We start from the raw sequence: 24,355 nt of genomic DNA on the forward strand, positions 1-24,355 counted from the left end.
TAGTCCCTTACAAGTTAAATTTGATTAAATACTTTTCTTATTAAAATTTAAGTTTAAAAGGCTTCAATTCCAACCCGTAGATACTGATGAGAAGCAAACAGTGCTGTTTGCACATAGCCATTTCCACTTTGCTTCTTATGGGGGAAAGGGTTAAACTTTAAATTATTTGCATACCACACCACATGAAGTAGGTTTGAAGTCAGTTGTTATCTACATATCATAGGCTCCATATTAGTGTTCTCTGGATGTGGTTTATAAGTGAGCTATGTCTATTGAAATGTCCATCCATTTGCAAATATTCGTCCTGCAATATTAAAGAGTACTATAGATACTTTGATAAAACTTAGTATTGTTCAGCTCCTTATAATGGTTTAACAAATTGACATATGCTTGGATTATAAAATTTAACACATGTACAAATAAAGATTAATTTGGAGGTAATGAACAGTCTTTCAATTATCAGGATTTTTAAATGGCACCTGTATTTATTGCTGTACATTCATAGCCTTGTTTTGATGGAACTTTGGTAACAGTAAGTTAAATATTATATTTGTATTCAAATATATTGACAAACTGATGGACTGTGTTTTTTGTTTTGAATATATTGGTGTTGTTATTTATAAAGTATGCCCATCGTCCCCTCCCCCCACCCACACACTATCTTTGTGATGCCAGTTTTCAGACTATTTTCAGTCTGTTTAGTTTGCTATCCATCAATAAAGGGTGTTCTTTTGCACGCCCATGTTTAATAATGTACCAGCATTACCATGTACCCTATTTACAAACATTATACCCACTATATGGCATCCCCTCTCTTGCTTATTGTTAGGAATTTCCCAACATTACCATATACCCTATTAACAAACATTGTACCCTTGTATGGCATCCCCTCTCTTGCTCATTGTTAGGAATATCCCAAGATTAACATATATATCTTATTAAAAAACATTATACCCCTGTATGGCATCCCCTCTCTTGATCATTGTTAGGAATATACCAGCATTACCATATATCTTATTAAAAAAACATTTTACCCCTGTATGCATGCTTCTTGACGTTCTCGCTACACAATCAGGGACAACTACACAATCAGGGACAACTACACAATCAGGGACAACTACACAATCAGGGACAACTACACAATCAGGGACAACTACACAATCAGGGACAACTACACAATCAGGGACAACTACACAATCAGGGACAACTACACAATCAGGGACAACTACACAATCAGGGACAACTACACAATCAGGGACAACTACACAATCAGGGACAACTACACAATCAGGGACAACTACACAATCAGGGACAACTACACAATCAGGGACAACTACACAATCAGGGACAACTACACAATCAGGGACAACTACACAATCAGGGACAACTACACAATCAGGGACAACTACACAATCAGGGACAACTACACAATCAGGGACAACTACACAATCAGGGACAACTACACAATCAGGGACAACTACACAATCAGGGACAACTACACAATCAGGGACAACTACACAATCAGGGACAACTACACAATCAGGGACAACTACACAATCAGGGACAACTGGATTTTCTTTAAGAAGAGTCTTCCTTTTAACAAAAGATTGCCATAAAAGCGGAAAGTGTTGTCCCTGATCAACCTGTGTGGAACGCACAGGCCAATCTGAGATGACACTTAACGCACATGCATTTAGCCAGATATTCCAAGAATGAGGCTCATATATGCAATATGTAAACAAACATTCTTCAGCTCCGGCTGTAAGCTCAGCCCCTCCCCCAGAGGGTGTGAGGAACCAGGCCCCTAGATCCAGCCCCACCCCAGGGAGGTCTGATACCCCGGACAGTGGATACCCTGGTCTACCAGCCGACACGCACTTTCCACCCATGGGCAATGTGTTTGATGGGCCAAAACTTAAGGATTACCTGCCATTTATGAAGGTTTTAATAGTTATCACTTTTGTGATTAACTTCCATGGTTCTTTAAAACTATGTTTTATTTTAGGTCAATATTTCTGTTTACTTAGACAAACTTACAACCGCATCATTATAATTATTGTGTTATTATGAAACCATCAGGTTTAAAAATATGTCAGATATTGTATGTATTGTGATGTTGTGTAGAAACAGTTTATATGTTATGTTATTTGTGATTTATACAAAGATTTAAATCAATTTTTGCACCATTTATTAAATCATGCATAGTTATTATATTTTCCATTGGTAAACTATTTAAAGTTTCCTTTGAGATTTGTCAGGGTAGCCAATTTGTTTAGGTATCAATCTTCTATAAATTGTGTCTAAAAATCCATCATTGCAGCCTAAAACGTTTGGCAAGAAGGATGGTTCCCCTCCTGTGACTGGTGCTCATCCCAGTGTACAGGACTATCTTGCAGGGAGCCGGCTACATGACTCACAGACTGGTTCCCTCCCTAGCAGTGGCACTGCCTCCCCAGTACACTTGCCACGGGGACCGGAGAGTGTTCCAGCTAGCCCAGAACATTTCAGGTGGGTATTTTGTAACAATAAAAACACGGCTCTAGTCTTGAGCCATGTGTGTTAATCATGGTATTCATATTTAATAGAGATTTTTTCCGCCTAGCAACTGGGAGGTCACGGAATAGATCCCCACTATGGGAGCATTCTTAAGATATCCCCCAAAGACACCAAGTACTGATTCTACCTAGGAAACGGGCTCAATAGTGTTTAAATAAGCATTTGGCTTTGGATGCCACACAACTAAGATTAATAGATTAAAACTGAAACTTAAATGTAATCCTGTTAAAGGCTTCAGTAAGAAACTATATATGTATGTTTTTTACAGGTAAAAATTTACAATAATTTCTTTTCTAGGCAAAGGTTTGATGGCAGACTGGGACCATCTGATCCTCCAAGAGTGTTACCAAGACAACCAGGACCTGACCTCACACAAGGTCACAGTGACATGTACCCCTACCCGAACCCAACAGCCAGGGGCCAGCAGGGAATGATCCCTGATGAAAGAAGTGCAAATTATGGAGATGAGTTCAACAACTATCAGCAATACATGAACAATCTTTCTAAAGGTCAAACTTTCAGAGATCAAGGTAGCATTCCATCTGGTCAATCTCAGCTGCCTCTAAATCAAACTCGGCCACCAACAAGTTCATCAGAATACGTTCCTCTTGATCAGAAGTGGAAGAAAGAAAACCAGATGCAATCAGCACAGTTTGCAGAGCAAACTCCGGCACAGTTTTTGCAAAGTCAAGGTCAATACCTTGGAGATCAAGGTCAATATTCGGTACAGTCAGTTGTGCCTCAGCATTCCTTGAGACATAAACAGGCCCACCCTTTACCAGCAAGATCAGATGCTGTTAATTATGCAGGGAATGTCACGTTCCCTGAACAAGGTCAACCAATGCAGCAAGGTCAAGGTTACATTTACAGTGATAGGTTTGGGCAGAATGTTCCTTTGGCAGTCGAGAACGCATATAATAATAACTCCACTCAGCAACAAATCGGTAGTATTCCGTCCAATAACGTGACTGCATATGGCTACATGCCAGGCCAACAAGGATCTTTGCCCAACCAGACTAACCAAAGGAACGATACTAACACTTGGTCTCAAGTTGGAGGTCCAATAACTGCTTCAGGCAATGATGGGAGAGTATATACTGCAAGTCCTAATATAAGTTTACAAGCAAATCCTAGGGATTCAAATGGTCAGGTTGGCTCAATGCAAACGTTACCACCACAACCTGCGCATGTTTCCCAAGCTTACCCAGGAAGCACTGCCCAAGCCATCCCTAGCTCTGGCAGTACACCTTTTCAACCAGCTGCATTGAGCAACGTTCAGCAGCCAGGTCAACAGTCGGCATGGCAACAACCAATGTATCATGGTCAAGGTCAAAATATTAATCAAACCCAAATACATCATCAGAATCATCAGAATGTTCCTCAACAGCTGCCAATGCAAGGTGCACAGTTTCCAAACCCTATTTACTCTAGTCAAAGTGTGGGCCCAGCTCCCGGCAACCAACCACACTATCGACCAGCCACACCTCAACCACAGCAGCAGGTTGGACAACTTGGTCAGACCGGCTTCCCAGCCATGTCTCAACCCAGTGTTAGCCAAACAGTGACCCCTTATGGTCAGCCTTCAGTTACTGGCCCTATCTCTCAACCCAGTGGGAGCCAAACAGTGACCCCTTATGGTCAGCCTGTGTTTACAGGCCCCATGTCTCAACCCAGTGGGAGCCAAACAGTGACCCCTTATGGTCAGCCTGTGTTTACAGGCACCATGTCTCAACCCAGTGTTAGCCAAACAGTGACCTCTTATGGTCAGCCTGTGTTTACAGGCCCCATGTATCAACCCAGTGGGAGCCAAACAGTGACCCCTTATGGTCAGCCATCAGTTACTGTCCCCATTTCTCATCACAGTGGTAGTCAGGCAGTTACCCCTCAGAGTCAGCATGCTTTCACTGGTACCATCTCTGTTGGTTCTGCCAAACCAGAAGGACTTAACGAGCAACAAAGCCAGCAAGCTCAGAATTATCCACCTCAGCAACAGTGGCAACAGCAGCTCCACCAGCAACAACAGCAGATCCCACAACAGCAAATACTGCAGAACCAAATGGTGCCACAACAACCACAACACCAGAGTTCTGTTATTCCTAGTGGCAACCAAATTTCAGGTCATTTAGGGACAGGTATGGCATCCGTTCCTGGTGGTCAACATGGGTCACCTTTTCATTCACAAGGTCAAGGTCCAATTCCTCAATCTACAAATATGATGCCTACCGCAGCACCATTCCAGCAGATGAGTTCGCAAATCCCGCAAGATAGCTATCAAAATCCCAATGCAGCAATGCAACAAAGGCCACAACAAATTGCACCTGTACAGGCACAGGGTCCCACTGCTGGGATACTACAAGGTCAAGGTCACATGACCAGACCACCAGTCCCAAACTATCAAGATACAAACACAAACCGGCAATTAACACAAGGGACGATTCAGACAGGACAAGCAATGTCAGTTCAGCAAGGGCCATCAGGTCAAGCAAACATGCACATAGGTCAAGCGTTTCAACCCCAGGGTCCAGCTCAAGGTCATGTCCAACAGGGTGGGCATGGTCAAATAGCACAAGGAAGTCAGGGTTATGGGGTTCCAACATCTGGTCAACTCACTGTTACTGGAGCAAGCACTTTCCAGCAGACAGTTCTGCCACCAATGCCGGCTGTAAGCCAAGGTAACATTCAGATAGGGGCTCAAGGTCACATTCAGCCCGTATTTCATAATGCCCCTCAAGGACCAATAGGTAAGGGTCAAGGATATCCCCAGGCCACTTACCAGGACACTTCTGGAATTTCAAGGTCATCAACGCCATTGACCCAGTTCCAGCCGGCCCAACAGGCTTCATTTCCCACCCAGCAGACCACATTTAGATCTACCCAGCCGGGGCAAACCTATAATAACTCTTATCAAGCTCAACAGTATGGACCATTGGGCCAGGTTTCTCAGCAACCAAGCTCTGGGCCGCACCCGCTGCAACCCCAATCTCAGGTTCCAGTCAGCTTTTCAACGAGTATCAATCAGCCTTTGCTGCAGCCACAAGTCCTTAGGACTGCAAGCCCAAGTCCTGCCCAAGGTCAAGGTCAAATACATCCTCCAGCACAGCAACCGCAAGTGACCTCAAGAGTTGAAGGTCAGTATAACAGCCAAACAAGCTTTGGAGGCCCAAATGTGGTGGACACAAGGACTGTTGTGCAGGTTGCAGGGCCTAGAAGCCTGCCATCAGCTGTTTCTGCTGCTGTTACTAGGGTTACCATGCCAACGGGGTCAAGGTCTGACAGCCCGGTAATAGTCCACAGACAGATGTCTCAGGTTGGTGCATTTGTGAATCAGGTAAATGATATAAAAATAAATAAAATTGGCTTTTTATATAATAGTTTTATTTTCGTTTGGGTAAAGATATGAATGTCATATATTCCCATATTGCTCTGTATACTGGTTGTTATGTATAAATTCTTTACTTTTGTTTGGAAAAAAACAAATATTAATGTCAAATATTGGCAACATAATTATCTTTATTTTTGTTTGGGTAATTTGTATTATTGTCATACATTTGCAATGTGTCTCATTTTTATGCTCCCCCAAAATTTATTTTGGGGAGCATATATGTGCCGCTTTGTCTGTCCGTGTGTGCGTCTGTCTGTCCGTCAGTGCACAATTTTTGTCCGGGCTATTTCTCAGCAACTAATGACTGGAATTCAATGAAACTTTATGGGAAGCTTCACTACCAAGAGGAGATGTGCATATTATCAGCGGGTTCTGGTCGGATGATTTTTCACAGAGTTATGGCCCTTTGAAATTTTCTATAAAAAAAATTATTGTCCCCCCAACTACTGTGCCCTCAAGACGTTTCCTTTTATCTGAATATATAGTTCAATATTGTGACAAAAAAAAACTTTGGGGAGTATCACCCATCTCCGACGGTTTCTTGTCTTTCCAGCCATCCATGCCAATTCCTCAGATCCCTGTGGATCGCAAGTTGGATGGGGTCAAGATCCCTGTGGATCGCAAGCTGTCTACCGCATCCTCTCTTGATGATATCCTGTCATCCAGTCCGGGAACGAGAGCACCTTCCAGTGAGGACGTCCTCGCTCCCAAGGTACACATGCAGGATTGCACACAACTGTATCTCATAGAGAAATGTTTAGCAGATATGATAGTTTTACGCCGAATTCTTGATTATCCAACAACAATAGAGGGAGTATTATGTCATGATGATTTGTGAAATGAGAAGTGTAAATTACAGATGAAACTTATAGATTATTCTGCTGATCTTTTGAGTAATATTCAGGTTTATCATACAACAGTGCTTATATCAACCCTCAACCATCAGCATCATGTGAAAAATGTCTCTTATCCAATATGAGGTTAGCGATGCTCCAGACCAGCTTGCACAGAACGTGTCATTGCAAAACGACGCGAATGTTATATAAGCTGCCCAACCAAACATAAAATAATTGTACATGCAAATGAATTTTGTGTAGTTTTCATGACTTTTCATGCTTTTACGCAGGAAAACTAAATACAAAATTAATCATACATTCACAAAATAATTAAAATAAATTTTATAATACCTTTTTTTTAAGAAACTGATATGTTATCAACGAAAGCAATCTTAAATCACTTTTGTTTCTATAGCAAGTACATGTACGAGCAGAAAGACATCTTTAACATATACTTTAAGAGGTTTAATACTAAAGATTGTTCAGTTAACTGGTTTATAAGCTGTTTTGGCAAAACAATAACCCGGTTATGTTTTTCGTAACCTGTTGCATCCTTACTTTATACACATTGAGGATTAAAACCAGTATATCTCAAATAGAAATGTGAATGAGATACATCAGTTTACTGCAAAATTCTTGATATCTCTTTGAGACAAGGATAGAGGGATTATTTAATGTCTTGATGTTTGTGAAATTACTGAAACTTATGAATCATTCTGCAGATCCCTGGAGAACCCTGATATTCAGTTTCTTTTTAAACTATTTAAGCTCAAATGCATCAAAAGCCAAATGGTTATTGAAACATTTTCAAGACCATTTCATGAGAAGAAATAGTACCAAGTATATTTTTTTGGGGGGGGATCTCAAGAACACTCCAAAAGTGGGGATCTAACACGTGACCTTTGATATTCAGTTGAGTATGTTTTTAATGTTACAAATGACGCATGTCAATTTTATAAAATAAATACTTCAATCTTGAAATACGCTAGTGCATTTTGTCAACTATAAAAAAAAACTATGTTGCATGAGACATGAAACAGCACGACCAATGAGGGCTTCGGACCAAAATTATTTTCTTTCAATAGGAAAATTGAACCATCAACAATTGAAAAGTAATAGTTGTATCACTTCTATGCTTACACCACTATGGGAAGTGCGGGTCAGTGGTATAAATATGAGCCTTGTTCTGGGAATGTTGGCCTTAATGCATGTGTGTAAAGTGTCATCCCAGATTAGCCTATGCAGTCCACACAGGCTAATCAGGGTTGACACTCTCTGTCTTAACTGTTTTTTTTGTGTGAAGGTAAGACTTTCTTTTAACAAGAAATTCCATACAAACTTAAAGTGTTTTTCTTGATTAGCCTGTGTGTACTTCACAGGCTTATCTGGGATGACACTAAACACATGCACAAAGACCAGATTTCCCGCAATTGTCTCAAATAAGCCTTCTTTTGCAAATCATTACTGCGCAGGACCTTGATGGAATAAGTATAAGCCCTCTTACTGTAAAGGCTCTATTTCAGATCATGACTGCACAGGCTCTATTTCAGATCATGACTGCACAGGCTCTATTTCAGATCATGACTGCACAGGCTCTTTTTCAGAGCATGACGGCGCAGGCTCTATTTCAGATTATGACTGTGCAGGCTATATTTCAGATTATGACTGTGCAGGCTATATTTCAGATTATGACTGTGCAGGCTATATTTCAGATCATGACTGTGCAGGCTATATTTCAGATCATGACTGTGCAGGCTATATTTCAGATCATGACTGTGCAGGCTATATTTCACATCATGGCTGCACAGGCTATATTTGAGCTCATGACTGTGCAGGCTCTATTTCGGATAATGACTGCTCAGGCTCTATTTCACATCATGACTGCTCAAGCTATATTTCACATCATGACTGCTCAAGCTATATTTCAGATCATGACTGCTCAGGCTCTATAACAGTTCATGACTGCTCAGGCTCTATAACAGTTCATGACTGCTCAAGCTATATTTCACATCATGACTGCTCAGGCTCTATAACAGTTCAAGACTGCTCAGGCTCTATAACAGTTCATGACTGCTCAGGCTCTATAACAGATCATGACTGCTCAGGCTCTATAACAGTTCATGACTGCTTAGGCTCTATAACAGTTCATGACTGCTCAGTCTCTATAACAGATCATGACTGCACTGTCTCTATAACAGATCATGACTGCACAGGCTCTATAACATATCATGAATATGCAGGCTCTATTTCAGATCATGACTGCACAGGCTCTATAACATATCATGAATGTGCAGGCTCTATTTTAGATCATGACTGCACCGTCTCTATAACAGATCATGACTGCACAGGCTCTATAACAGTTCATGACTGCGCAGCCTATATTTCAGATCATAAGTGTGCAGGCTCTATAACAGTTCATGACTGCGCTGGCTATATTTCAGATCATGACAGCACAGGACCTTCAGCAGCAGAAAGAGGATCAGATGAAGGCGGCCAGCCAAGAGATCCGACCCACTGACCCCTACAAGGGGCAGAGCAAGAGGCAGAAGTTTGTGGAGGAGGTCGAGAAACTGGCCAAGTTCATAGAGGGGTTTGAGAAGCCTTCATGCAGTGGACCCACCCCCCTGGACACGATCTGGAAGGTATGGGGTGAATAAAAAATGTTTATATGGGGTATGGGGTGCTCGTAGAATGAATATGAAATTTATTGTGGACAATAATTTTGGCATAGAAGGTATGGTGCGATGGAACAAATATATTTGTGGTATGTGGCTTAAATAACCTAAACCAGGTTCCTGTAGTGGACCCCTTTGGGCACCATCTGGAAAGTATGGGGTGGTAGAATAAATAGGAAATTTATTGTGAATGATAATTTTAATATGGAAGGTTTGATGCTATGGAATGAATAGGTTAATTGTGTCTTGTTCTGAGAAAACTGGTCATAATGCATGTGCGTTAAGTGTCATCCCAGATTAGTCTGTGCAGTCGGCACAGGGCTAATCAGGGACGACACTTTCTGCTTAAACTTGATTTTCGGTAAGAAGGGACTTCCTTCAAACTAAAAATACCATAAAAGCGGAAAGTGTCGTCCCTGACGACACTTTGCACACATGCATTAAGCCCAATTTTCTCAGAACATGACCCATAGGGTGGTTAAAAAAGTATGAGTCTCACTCTTAAAAAACAGGGTTTGATTCATGTGCTTGAAGTGTCATCCCATATTAGCCTGTGCAATCCACACAGGCTTATCATGGACGGCACTTTGAAATTGTATGTTGTTTTGTTTTAAGGCAGTAAATATCCAATTTAGGCGGAAAATCGTTCCTGATAAGCCTGTGTGGACTGCACAGCCTAATCTGGGAGGACACTTTACAAACATGCATTAAAGCCAATTTTTTTTACAGCGAGGCATATTTACAATTTATTGTGAATTGTTATTTTAATCTGGAAGCTATGGTGCAATGAAAGGAATTTATTTATTGTATGTGGCGTAGATAGCCGTAACCAGGTGCCTTTGTGATGGGAATTAGAGAGGAGGTTGCTTAGGGATTCATTTTGGATGCAATCTTTGTATATTACTCAAGCAGGAAGGTGGTATATAGGAGTTATTCTGTCACAGTATGGAGCAAAGTCTTGCTCATTATCAAAGTCGTTAAATTCAAACTTCAGATATGCATCACCATGCAGTGTTGATTGCAAGACACTATTTTCATTGCTGGTGATCAAACAACGAATTCCAGAGTTGTTTTGCCTTGAACAAAGCAGTACAGGGGCAAAAGTAACACTGGTGATAGATCTCTAATTTTTATTTTTTCATGATGATAAATTGCAGGCAAAACTATTTTTGAGATAAATGTGTTGAATGGCCATTCAGTTATATGGCAAATTGGGGAGTAAGCCCTGCAAATCCCGCAACAATCATCATTTTGATTGTATTCAGGATCTGATGGAGGAACAGGAAAGGGCTTGTAAACAACAGAAGCTGGCCATTGCCCGATGTTACCCCATGAAAAACAGGGACCAGGATATCATGCCGTGTAAGGGACACCCGGTTTTATTGTAAACTCTTCAACTGAATTCCTTTTTAGCTCACCTGAGCGATAGCTCGAGGTGAGCTATTGTGATCACTCAGTGTCCGGCGTCCGTCCGTCGGTAAACAATTTGTAAACATCTTCTTCTACTAAACCATTGAGCCAATTTCAACTAAATTTCATGTGGAGCATCCCTAGGTCATGGGACAAAAGAATTGTTAAAAAAAATTTGATCGCATAACCAAGATGGCCGCCATGACCATATATGGTAAAAACCTTAAAAAATCTTCTTGTCAGAAACCGCTCATCAGATTTTCAAAAAATTTCAGGGCTCCCCTGAAAAAGTTGTTCAAAGAAATTTGATTCGTCAAAAAACATGGCCGCAGGAGCTCGTTGAACTTTGCATGTTTATTCGTTTTTGCCTATTTTGTGAAAACTTTCAAAAATCTTCCACATTTTTTGTCCGATCCTTTCCAAATTTGCACAGTGTCTTTATATCAATGAGGACACATACCCTACAAAAAATGAGCATTATTGGTCCATGAAGTACAGAATTACCTCCCCTTGAATTGAGAAAATGGTGTTTATGCAATAAAGTCCAAATTTTTCATCCAATTCTTTCCAAACTTGTAAGGATTTAGCATGGTTCAAACAAGGGAAACAACTACGGTTTATGCATGTTCTTTTTATTACAGATTTGCCTCCCTTTAATTCATTCAAAATCTCATTTTACAGCAGAGATTCCAAATCTGACCTGTAAATGAGCCCCATATTTACTGCTGGTGCTATGTTACCTTTTCCCATTTGACCATTCTTAAGTATTGGTCTTGTAATGCTGCTACTGCTACTGCTACTGCTACTGCTACTACTACTACTACTACTACTACTACTACTACTACTACTACTACTTCTACTACTACTACTACTACTACTACTTCTACTACTACTACCACTACTACTACTACTACTACTACTACTACTACTACTACTACTACTACTACTACTACTACTACTACTACTACTACTAGAACTACTACTACTAGTACTACTACCACCACCACCACCACCACCACCACCACCACGTCTACTATTACTACTTCTACTACTACTGCCACTACTACTACTACTTTTACCACTACTACTACTACTACTACTACTACTACTACTACTACTACTACTACCACTACTACTACTACTACTACTACTACTACTACTACTACTACTTCTACTACTACTACTACTACTACTACTACTACTTCTACTACTACTACTACTACTACTACTACTACTACTACTACTACAACTACTATTACTACTACTACTACTACTACTTCTACTACTACTACTACTACTACTACTACTACTACACCACCACCACCACCACCACCACCATTCACAGTGACAAAAAACGTATTCACACAATGGCTGCTACTACAACTTATAGCTCATATAGGGGGGCATGCATGTTTTACAAACAGCCCTTGTTTCTATGGGATTTTAACCACAACTGTTCATGTTTATCTCCGACACATATTTTTAGATCACCTGTCATGAAGTGACACAGTGCGCTTATGTGATCGTGTGATGTCCGGCGTCCGTTGTGCGTGCCTGCGTGTGTCCGTGCGTCCGTCCGTCAACAATTTGTTTGTGTAGACAGTAGAGGTCACAGTTTGCATCCAATCTTGATGAAATTTGGTCAAAATGTTTATCTTGATGAAATCCGGTTTGGGATTGTATTTGGGTCATCTGGGGTCAAAAACAAGGTCACTAGGTCAAATAATAGAACAACCTTCTGTAGACAATAGAGGTCACAGTTTTCATCCAATCTTTATGAAATTTGGTCAGAATGTTTATCTTGATGAAATCTGGGTTGGGATTTTATTTGGGTCATCTGGGGTCAAAAACTAGGTCACTAGGTCAAATAATAGAAAAACCTTGTGTAGACATTAGAGATCACAGTTTTCATCCAACCTTTATGAAATTTGGTCAGAATTCTTGATGAAATCTGGGTGGGATTGTATTTGGGTCATCTGGGGTAAAAATCTAGGTCAAATAAATAGAAAAACCTTGTGTTGACAATAGAGGTCACAGTTTTCATCCAATATTTATGAACTGTGGTCAGAATGTTTATCTTGATGAAATCTGGATTGGGATTGTATTTGGGTCATCTAGAGTCAGGAACTAGGTCACTAGGTCAAATCATAGAAAAACATTGTGTAGACAATAGAGGTCATAGTTTTCATCTGATCTTAATGAGTCAGGTGAGCGATTCAGTGCCATCATGGCCCTCTTGTTCTGGTTTATTTATATTTTAGACAGTTAAGAATCTTGATATTTTCTCAAAAATAACAGTTTTTTAGAGTTTTTTTAGCTCCACTGGCCAAAGGCCAGCGGGGCTTATGTCATGGTCCTGTGTCCGTCGTATGTGCGTGCGTGCGTGTGTGCGTCCGTGCGTGCGTTAACTTTTTCTTAAAACATCTTCTTCTCCTAAACTACTGGTCCAATTCTGATGAAATTTCTCAGGAATGTTCCTGTGGTGAACCTCATTCGAATTTGTTCAAATGATGCCCCTGGGGTCAAATTTGACTTTGCCCCTGGGGGTCAAAAAATTGAAAATTTGCTTATATAAGGCCTATTTTGTGCAAACTTTATAAATCTTCTTGTCAAGAACCATTGGGCCTAGGGCTACCAAACTTGGTATGTAGTGACATTTTATAGTCCTCTACCAAGTTTGTTCAAATTATGCCCCTGGGGTCAAATTGGACCCTGCCCCGGGGGGTCAAAAAATTGAAAATTTGCTTATATAAGGCCTATTTTGTGCAAACTTTATAAATCTTCTTGTCCATAACCGTATGGCGTAGGGCTACCAAATTTGGTATGTAGTGACATCTTATAGTCCTCTACCAAGTTTGTTCAAATTATGCCCCTTGGGTCAAATTTGACCCTGCCCCGGGGGGTTAAAAAATTGAAAATTTGCTATATAAGGCCTATTTTGTGCAAACTTTAAAAATCTTCTTGTCCATAACCATTGGGCCTAGGGCTATCAAATTTGCTATGTAGTAACATCTTATAGTTTTCTACCAAGTTTGTTCAAACTATGCCCCTGGGGTTAAATTAGAACCTGCCCCGGGGGGTTAAAAAATTGAAAATTTGCTTTTATAAGACCTATTTTGTGCAAACTTTAAAAATCTTCTTGTCCATAACCATTGGGCCTAGGGCTACCAAATTTTCTATGTAGTGACATCTTATAGTCCTCTACCAAGTTTGTTCAAATTATGCCTCTGGGGTCAAATTTGACCCTGCCCCCGGGGGGTTAAAAAATAGAAAATTTGCTTATATAGGGCCTACTTTTTGCAAACTTTAAAAAGCTTTTTAACCATAACCATTTGGCCTAGGGCTACCAAATTTGCTATGTAGTGACATCTTATAGTCTTCTATCAAGTTTGTTCAAATTATGCCCCTGGGGTCACATTTGACCCTGCCCGGGGGTCAAAAAATTGAAAATTTGCTTATATAAGGCCTATTTTGTGAAAACTTTAAAAATCTTCTTGTCCATAACCATTGGGCCTAGGGCTACCAAATTTTGTATGTAGTGACATCTAATAGTCCTCTACCAAGTTTGTTCAAATTATGCCCCTGGGGTCAAATTTGACCTCGCCCTGGGGGGTCAAAAAATCGAAAATTTGCTTATATAAGTCCTTTTTTGTGCAAACTTTAAAAATCTTCTAGTCCATAACCGTATGGCATAGGGCTACCAAATTTGGTATGTAATGACATCTTATAGTCCTCTACCAAGTTTGTTCAAATTAAGCCCCTGGGATCAAATTTGACCGTTCCCCAGGGGTCACAAAAATGAACACATGCTTATATTGGGCCCATTTTGTGCAAACTATAAAAATCTTCTTGTCCATAACCATTGGGCCTATTTCTATCAAATTTGGTCGGTAGTGACATCTAATAGTTCTCTACTTAGTTTTTTCAAATTATGCCCCTGGGAACAAATTTGACCTTGCCCCAGGGGTCACAAAAATGAACATATGCTTAAATAAGGCCTATTTTGTGCAAACTTCAAACATCTTCTTGTTCTTAATTATAGAGCCTATGGCTACTAAATTTGGTATGTTGTGATATCTAATAGTTCTCTACCAAATTTGTTCAAATTATTCCCCAGGGCTCAAATTTGACCCTGTCCCGGGAGGTCACAAAACTGAACAAATGACGTTTACCAGGGGAGATTACTGCGGCCGTGTGGCTGTGACCAACAACAACAACAACATCTTGTAAACATGAGATAAAACCCTGTCATTTAGTGCCATTTTAGATCAGATGGTGACTGCTTACAAAGGAATTGAAGTAAGAACGTGTGTTCTGAATGGTTTTCTTATAAACTGAAAAAAGTCGGGATTTATTTAAATATGTCGAAAGTGACCATATATCCGGATAAAAAAATTTCGGATGACATGTTTATTTAATGTCTTTTTTGTAGTGTTTAAACCAGTTTAATAATATCTTATTGATTTTAAAACACAACTTCCATGAACATAATTATTTACATAAAAGTCGATATATATGATTCTGCATTGTAAACTCAAACTTTGTATCCAAGAGAAGGTGTTGGAATTAATGAAGTGCAATGTTCTTAACTGTCTATATGCTGCTTTTTAATAACTAATGATTCATTGTTCCATTTGTGAATTGTGACTCACGAATTGTGGAGATATGATTGTCAATTGCTCAACGATCTATATAAATTTCTGATCATTTTATAATTTTCTTAATATAAGTTATGAATTGATCTTAGAAGTCATATGTATTACTTAATTAAATACATTTATAAATATAAGAAATAATCTTTAGATTATCATAATATTCTCAGGCCTGTTGGTCTAAGGGATGTGTGGGTTGTTAATTATATGTATGCCCCTCTTCGAAGAAGAGGGTGTTTATTGTTTTGCACATGTCGGTCCGTCCGTCATCCGTATGTCCGTCCACCAGATGGTTTCTGGATGATAACTCAAGAACGCTTAGGCCTAGGATCATGACACTTCAAAGGTACATTGATCATGACGCGCAGATGACCCCTGCTAATTTTGAAGTCACTAGGTCAAAGGTCAAGGTCACGGTGACCCGAAATAGTAAAATGTTTTCCGGATGATAACTCAAGAACGCTTATGCCTATGATCATGAAACTTGATAGGTACATTGATCATGACTCGCAGATGAACCCTATTGATTTTCAGGTCACTAGGTCAAAGGTCAAGGTCACGGTGACCGGAAATAGTAAAATGGTTTCCGGATGATAACTCAAGAACGCTTTATGCCTAGGATCATGAAACTTCAGAGTTGCATCGATCATGATTCGCAGATGACCCCTATTGATTCTCAGGTGAAAGGTCAAGGTCACTGTGACCCGAAATAGTAAAATGTTTTCTGGATGATAACTCAAGAACGCTTATTCCTAGGATCATGAAACTTCATAGGTACATGGATCATGACTCGCAGATTACCCCTATTGATTTTCAGGTCACTAGGTCAAAGGTCACGGTGACTCAACTTAGAAAAATGGTTTCCGGATTATAACTCAAGAACACTTACGCCTAGGATCATGAAACTTCATAGGTACATTTATCATGACTGGCAGATGACCCCTATTGACTTTCAGGTCACTAGCTCAAAGGTCAAGGTCACGGTGACTTCACAAAAAAAAATGGTTTCCGGATGATAACTAAAGAAAGCTTACGCCTAGGATCATGAAACTTCATAGGTACATTAATCATGACTCACAGATAGACCCATATTGATTTTCAGGTCACTAGGTCAAAGGTCAAGGTCACAGTGCCAAAAAATGTATTCACTCAATGGCTGCCACTACAACTGACAGCCCATATGGGGAAGCATGCATGTTTTACAAACAGCCCTTGTTTGAGATGATTCTTTACAAAAAAAGATGCTTCTATTGTATTTGTTATAAATGTGTGAAAGGCTCTTAGAAGGAACCAGAGATTATTAACCCTTTACCAAACACCAACAGGATTTTACGGGTTTATAGCTGACGACTTTATAAAAAATTATGATAAAATGAGAAATTGCTCAAGATGAGCAATTTCTCCTTTTATCACAATTATTTCTACCCTACCTGGTTATTTCCTTAATATTCCATTACAATTTAATTGTCGTCTGCAACCTTTTTCAAATTGGGAAAGTCCAAAATGTGTCGTTTGGTAAAGGGTTAAGGCATTTTGATTCCTACGGGTCTTGTGAATCTGTTTCAAATCAAATGCGTATATTTGATCTTCAGCATCTAAAAATATGTGAAATAGAAAGAACGACAATATCTTTTGGAGAGATAAATGTACCTACGTTATAAGCAATGGGACTGTGCTTCAAAGGAACAATTCCCGGGCTTTTTAGTCTCTTTAGTTAACACGGTAGTAACTTTTTCCATATATAAAAATGCTCACCCTTCCAACTTTAAGCGCCCAATGGGACGAGGGATAGACAGAGAAAGTCACATGCTTGAGTACATTTCAACCCATGCGCATTGCGCGTTTTTTTTGCATAAAAAAACAGTGGAGCGATACAGGGCCATCATGGCTCTCTTGTTCCTGAATATGTTCAAATGTTTACCTAATATTCGAATTATAGATCATATTTAATGTTTTTCCGTGGTACAGATTCAAAGTGCTGTAGGGGCCAATGTGTTTCAAAAACAGCTTTTCACACATTCTGACACTGATGAACATATCATCTTCCATTTATTTTATGTAAACAGATATCAGTTAGATATTAATAGGTTATTGTCCCCTACCAGTGAAACCGGGGGGGGGGGGGGGGGGGGGGGGACTTATGGTTTGCGTTCTGTCTGTCAGTCAGTCAGTCTGTCTGTCACACTTTTCTGGATCCTGCGATAACTTTAAAAGTTCTTCATATTTTTTCATGAAACTTGAAACATGGATAGATGGCAATATGGAGATTATGCACGCCATTTCATTTTGTTCCTACGTCAAGAATTCTGGTTGCTATGGAAACAAATATATGAAAAAATCTGACAATGGTGGAGTTTCATCGGTAGGGAACCAATTGCTTGGCAATCTCTTGTTTAGAGTGTTGTTTACAATACTGTGATGTATTTGTACGTGTATTAAGGTGACATACAATTTTGGATGAGCAAATAGGCAAGTCCACAGTGAGAATGCCACAATTGTAAAATAACAATTATTTCATCTTTAGAAACTAAAAAAACAATAATTTCATCTTTAGAAACTAATAGAACAATTATTTCATCTTTAGAAACCTTCAATTCAAGTTTATTCATGTACAATATCAAGGTATAATATAACAACAATTTAGATAAGAACATATAAAAGTAAACAGATGTGATCAAAAGATAACAGTGAACTAATATATATTGATTTTGCAGACCTGGGATAACCCAATAAAGTGCAAGTACTTATTGTCATTGGGGTCCCTTATCTTTAGCATACAATAAGTTCAATGTTACAACACCCTCTCAAAAAGTATAGGAGACGCATGGCAGATTACAGATGCGGTACGGACTGTCACACACGCACACCTATATCATACCTTGCTAACAATAATATGTAAGCAAATATCACTGTTGATTTAAAAAAAGATAATTGTTTAAGAATTAAAAGAAAATTAAGACTAGACAACATTTTATTCCTGCACCTGAATACTCTCACAGAAAAATGGACTAAAATAGCACTTATTACATTATATACAACATTTAATAATAAAAAGTGTCAGAGTTTTCTCTATCATGTGCAGACATTTTTAAGTAACGTTTAACATGCTTCAATAATTATGTGTTCAAATCCTTATTGGTTGTCAGAGTATATTGTTGTGTTTTTCAGATGACAACTCAAGAGTATTGCTGACAACTCTTAAAGATGACTACATCAATGCAAGCTGGGTGAATGTAGGTATCCTTCGTCCTGTGTTCACCTGTCTCAAGATTAACCCCGTTTTGGGAAAACTGGGTTTTATGCATGTGCGTTAAGTGGCGTCCCAGATAAACCTGTCGTAACACTTTTCCCCATTCATGATATTTTTCATTTAAATGAAGTCTCTTCTTAGCAAAAATCCAGTTTAGGCGTGTAGTGTAGTCCCTGATTAGCCTGTGTGGACTGCACAGGCTAATCTGCGATGTTACTTTACGCACATGCATTTAAACCATTTTTCTCAGAAAGAGCCTTAAATGTCTGGAAGTATTCAGAGCTTGATTCAAGTTCAGTTTAGAGCCTCAACTTACTGGAACTGGCAGACTGGCAGAGAAAATATCCATTTGATCCATGTCTAGTTGTGATATGGGACATAAGAAGTATTGTATTGCTAACTGTTGTTTTTTTTTTAAGTAATTTTTATATTGTAATTTATAAGCTTTTGATTGTTGAGTGTATAAAATGTATTATACTTTTCATAGGTAACTTGTAAACTCTGTAATGTATTGAGTATGATGCTCTGGACTCTCGAATACCTATTGATGAGGAAATAAAATATATTGATAGTTCATGCTTAGTCAGCAGAGATTATCATGAACATTTTGTGAAAACTCAGTTGGGTACATCATGAATTTGCCAGATATTTCTTAAACTTATCTAAGAAGAGACCTCCTTTTAATGGAAATTTCATTAAAGCCGAGATGACACTTAACGCCCAGTTTTCCAAGAAGGAAGCTCACTTGTTAATATTTGCTACACACATTACCAATAAGACTTCATAAACTTGCAGACACATCAACTTTATTTCAAGACCTGTCCCCTTCTGTTATTACAGGACCTGTCCCCTACTGTTATTTCAAGACCTGTCCCCTTCTGTTATTTCAAGACCTGTCCCCTTCTGTTATTTCAAGACCTGTCCCCTACTGTTATTACAGGACCTGTCCCCTACTGTTATTTCAAGACCTGTTCCCTTCTGTTATTTCAGGACCTGTCTCCTACTGTTATTTCAAGACCTGTCCCCTACTGTTATTTCAGGACCTGTCTTCTTCTGTTATTTCAAGACTTGTCCTCTTCTGTTATTTCAGGACCTGTCTCCTACGTGTCCCAAGTTCATCGCGACCCAGGCCCCCCTGCCTGTGACCTTGACCGACTTCTGGCTCATGGTGTGTGAACAAGGGGTGGAGGTCTTAGTGGCGCTGTCCTCTGACATTGAAACTGGAAAGGTAGGAGGGGCTTGAATTGTTTGGTTATATTAAGAATGTTTGTAAGGTAACCTGAAAAGTACTTGGAGTTTAAAGTTTAGTTATATAGAGGATGTTTGCCTGGTTTTAAGTGTGGTAATGTGTTTTATTATATACCTGTCCTATCAAAAATATTAATCAGTAAAATATATTTTGAAAAAAAATCTGTGTTATTTTAGTTGCTGCTTTCCCTTTTCTTAATTACCATACTAGATTGACTTTTGTATATGCCCATCTCTTAACTGGACATATGGCAATCCGGCAACACCCATGGGGGATAGGCAAGCTATGTGGCAAAAGGCATTTTGCTCTTTATCTCGTTCTGTTTCTTTCTGGAGTTTTTCCTTAACGCTTCAAGTTATTGAGCTGAATTTTGGTATGTCAGTCTTCCTGCATAAGTTACAGATCAAGTTTGAGTTAGGTTGTGGTCTATTGACATTTGGAAAAGTTATGGGTCTAAGACTTGAATATTTTCTTTTCAATAACAGTTTTCCAAAGTATTTTGGTTAACGCTTGCAGATATTAATCTAATTTTTAGCTCGACTGTTTTCGGAGCAAACCCGAGGTATTGTCATAGCCAGCGTGTCGTGTCCGCCCTCTGTGTCAAGGTTTGTTAAGGTTTTGAACATTGGCTCTAAAATGAAAGTGCCTCAACCTACAACTTTGAAACTTCATATGTAGATGCACCTTGATGAGTTCTACAGGCCACAACCATTTTGCGGTCACTAAGTCAAAGGTCAAGGTCACTTTGACCTCTAAACAAATTAATAATAATTCTGTCAAGCTTTCATTTATTCAATACTGCACCCGCAGCCGAGTGTGGCATCCATTATGCAGTGTTCTTGTTATGTCCCCCAGTCTATACTGGGGAACATATTGTTTTTGTCATGTCTGTTGGTTTGTTTGTTGTTTTTTTGCATCAAACTTTAACATTTGCCATAACTTTTGCAATATTGAAGATAGCAACTTTATATTTGGCCTGCATGTGTATCTCATGGAGCTGCACATTTTGAGTGGTGAAAGGTCAAGGTCAAAGTTATCCTTCAGGGTCAAAGGTCAAATATATTGGTCAAAATCATCAAACTTTAACATTTGCCATAACTTATGCAATATTAAAGATAGCAACTTCATATTTGGCATGTATGTGTATCTCATGCAGCTGCACATTTCGAGTGGTGAAAGGTCAAGGTCATCCTTCAAGGTCAAATATATGGGGGAACATAGTGTTTCACATGCACATCTTAATGGTTTTTGAGACTATCTACATTAATTTGAGATCAAGTTTGATTTTCGTTCTGGTCCATAGATTTTTGAAGAAGTGACAGGCCTTCAACTTATGAAGTTTCTTTTAAATTATTATATTCTTGAATTTTTCCCAAGTCTACCTGCATAAGTTACAGATCAGCATAGAGTTTCGTTACAGTCCATTGAATTTTTGTGAAGTAATGGGCCTAAGACTTTTTCTCTACAATAAAATTGACAATGGACTGTGTTTTGTTGTATTTAATGAGCCAGTGGGGACAACACAGTCATTTAATACTTTATTTATTTTATACCTCCTTGCGATGAAAACAAATTGAAGGTATAAATTGAAAACCTTATTTTATTTGAAATTTGTACATGTACACGAATTAAAAGAAATCACATTTTGTGAAAAAATATGCATATATATATAATATACTACCAAGTTCTACAGCTTAAATCCATTCTGATGATTTTTATGACCCTGGTAGGGTGGCATATAGCATTTGAAATGTCTGTCCGTCCGTCAGTCCGTCCGAAAACTTAAACATTGGCCATAACTTGATATTTGGCATGCATGTGTATCTCATGGAGCTGCACATTTTGAGTGGTGAAAGGTCAAGGTCATCCTTCAAGATCAAAAGTCAAAAAATACAATCCAAGGGAAGTAAAAAGCTTTAAAAGGGAGATAATTTCTTAACTTGCCAAATGATATATTCAAATTTTATTTTAAAGCGGTGCAACAGGGGGCATTGTGTTTCTGACAAACACATCTCTTGTTTTTTATTAAACCATACACAGCAGCAAGAAGGCAACTTTTTTGTAGAATTGATAAATCTAAGTAATCTGCATAGAACTTGAAAACAAGCTGACTTAAAATAAAATGTATTCAAATGATTATATTATGGATCTTGTAATGTTTCACCAATCCATTTTTAGCTCATCTATTTTTTGAAAAAAAATTATGAGCTATTGTCATCACCTTGGCGTCGGCGTCGGCGTCCGGTTAAGTTTTGCGTTTAGGTCAACTTTTCTCAGAAAGTATCAATGCTATTGCATTCAAACTTGGTACACTTACTTACTATCATGAGGGGACTGGGCAAGCAAAGTTAGATAACTCTGGCATGCATTTTGACAGAATTATGTGCCCTTTTTATACTTAGAAAATTGAAAATTTTGGTTAAGTTTTGTGTTTAGGTCCATTTTATTCCTTAAGTATCAAAGCTATTGCTTTCATACTTGCAACACTTACTAACTATCATAAGGGGACTGTGCAGGCAAAGTAATGTAACTCTGACTGGCATTTTGACAGAATTATGTGCCCTTTTTATACTTAGAAAAATGAAAATTTGGTTAAGTTTTGTGTTTAGGTCAACTTTATTCCTACAGTATCAAAGCTATTGCTTTCATACTTGCAACACTTATTAACTATCATAAGGGGACTGTGCAGGCAAAGTTATGTAACTCTGACTGGCATTTGGACGGAATTATGGGCCCTTTATACTCAGAAAATTGAAAATTGTGTTAAGTTTTGTGTTTTGGTCTACTTTACCCCTAAAGTATCATAGATATTGCTTTCATACTTGGAACACTTGCAAACTATCATAAGGGTACAGTAAAAGGACAATATGCATAACTCTGGTTGTCATTTTTACGGAATTATGGCCCTTTTTTGACTTAGTAACTTTTAATTTATGGTTAAATTTTGTGTTTCGATCCACTTTACTTCTTAAGTATCAAGGCTATTGCTTTCAAACTTCAAATACTTTCATGCTATCATGAGGTTACTGTACCTGGCAAGTTGAATTTTACCTTGACCTTTGAATGACCTTGACTCTTAAGGTCAAATTATTAAATTTTGCTAAAATTGCCATAACTTCTTTAGTTATGATTAGATTTGATTGATACTTTGACAAAACTACTCTTACCAGACATACCACAATAGACTCCACCCAAACCATCCCCCGTGCCCTCCCCCCCCCCCCCCCTCCCCCCCCTTATTTTTTTTTTTTTTTTTTTTTTTTAAGATCATGTCACAAATGACCACCACACCCTCACACTATACCCCCCCACCCCATCCCCCCCCACGATTTTTTTTTTTGAAACGGTTAAAAAACACAACTATTTATTTTTATTATTTTATGTTTGAAATACCATCCAACCATCGCACTCAAGAATCCCCCCCCCCCACCCCCCCTCCCCCCACCCGAATCCCCCCCCCTAATTTTTTTTTTTTTTTTTTTTTTTTTAAGATCATCTCACAAATTACCACCACACCCTCACACTATACCCCCCCCCTACCCCACCCCCAATTTTTTTTTTTAAACAGTTAAAAAACACAAATATTTATTTATATTATTTTATGTTTGAAATACCGTCCAACCATCGCACCCAAGAATCCCCACCCCCCCCCCCCCCCTCGAATTTTTTTTTTTTGCATTTTGCATTTTTTTGGCATTTTTGGATGATAATGTAATAATTGTCCACACCCCCACACTATACACCCCTCTTCACTCCACCCCTCCCTGCTTTGTTATTTAAAATGAGAGTCCCTTCACCTTTAAAAAGAAAATAGATGAGCGGTCTGCACCCGCAAGGCGGTGCTCTTGTCAGAATTTTACATAAACATCCCAATTGGAGAAAAGGGAATTCAAAAGATGTTTTCAAATAATGTTTTTATTCAACTTGTGTTTTTTACCAACCCACTTTCAGAAGTTTCCAGTCTACATCCCATTGGAGAAAAGGGAATTAAAAAAAAATTATACAAACTATTTTTAATTCCACTTGTGTTTTTTATCAACCCATTTTCAGAAGTTTCCAGTCTACATCCCGTTGGAGAAAGGGGAAACAGTTGAGCATGGTCCAGTACAGCTGACCGTACAAAGTGTGAAACAGAAGTCCGGATGGACTGAGCGCATACTGCATCTGAGGCATCATGAGGTAGATTTGAGCCTCGCTCTGGGAAAACGAGGCTTAATGCATGCACATAAATTGTTGTCCTCGATTAGCCTGTGCAGCTTGCACTGGCTAATCAGGGACACTTTCTTCCTATTATGGATTTTCATTTAGAAGAGACTTCCTTTAAACAAACAATTTCCATTAAAAT

At 38.9% G+C, this 24,355-nt stretch overlaps 1 protein-coding gene across 3 annotated transcripts in view; it reads left to right on the forward strand.

Annotated features, from left to right (window-relative positions):
* The window catches only part of LOC127848898 (tyrosine-protein phosphatase non-receptor type 23-like), an 81,274-nt gene that overhangs the window by 43,478 nt on the left and 13,441 nt on the right, over positions 1–24,355 (forward strand). The window contains exons 18-26 of one of the 3 annotated variants that reach the window (XM_052381568.1): positions 1,754–1,941; positions 2,321–2,508; positions 2,854–5,884; positions 6,492–6,650; positions 9,216–9,416; positions 10,715–10,811; positions 18,680–18,744; positions 19,852–19,989; positions 24,061–24,189. In XM_052381568.1, the coding sequence (XP_052237528.1) occupies positions 1,754–1,941; positions 2,321–2,508; positions 2,854–5,884; positions 6,492–6,650; positions 9,216–9,416; positions 10,715–10,811; positions 18,680–18,744; positions 19,852–19,989; positions 24,061–24,189 (4,196 nt within the window). The remainder of the gene's footprint in view (positions 1–1,753; positions 1,942–2,320; positions 2,509–2,853; positions 5,885–6,491; positions 6,651–9,215; positions 9,417–10,714; positions 10,812–18,679; positions 18,745–19,851; positions 19,990–24,060; positions 24,190–24,355) is intronic. The other 2 variants (XM_052381569.1, XM_052381570.1) reach the window with 2 other exon arrangements.

The sequence above is a fragment of the Dreissena polymorpha genome, chromosome 10 (genome assembly GCF_020536995.1).
Source record: "Dreissena polymorpha isolate Duluth1 chromosome 10, UMN_Dpol_1.0, whole genome shotgun sequence".
In the NCBI taxonomy this organism is placed as follows: domain Eukaryota; kingdom Metazoa; phylum Mollusca; class Bivalvia; order Myida; family Dreissenidae; genus Dreissena; species Dreissena polymorpha.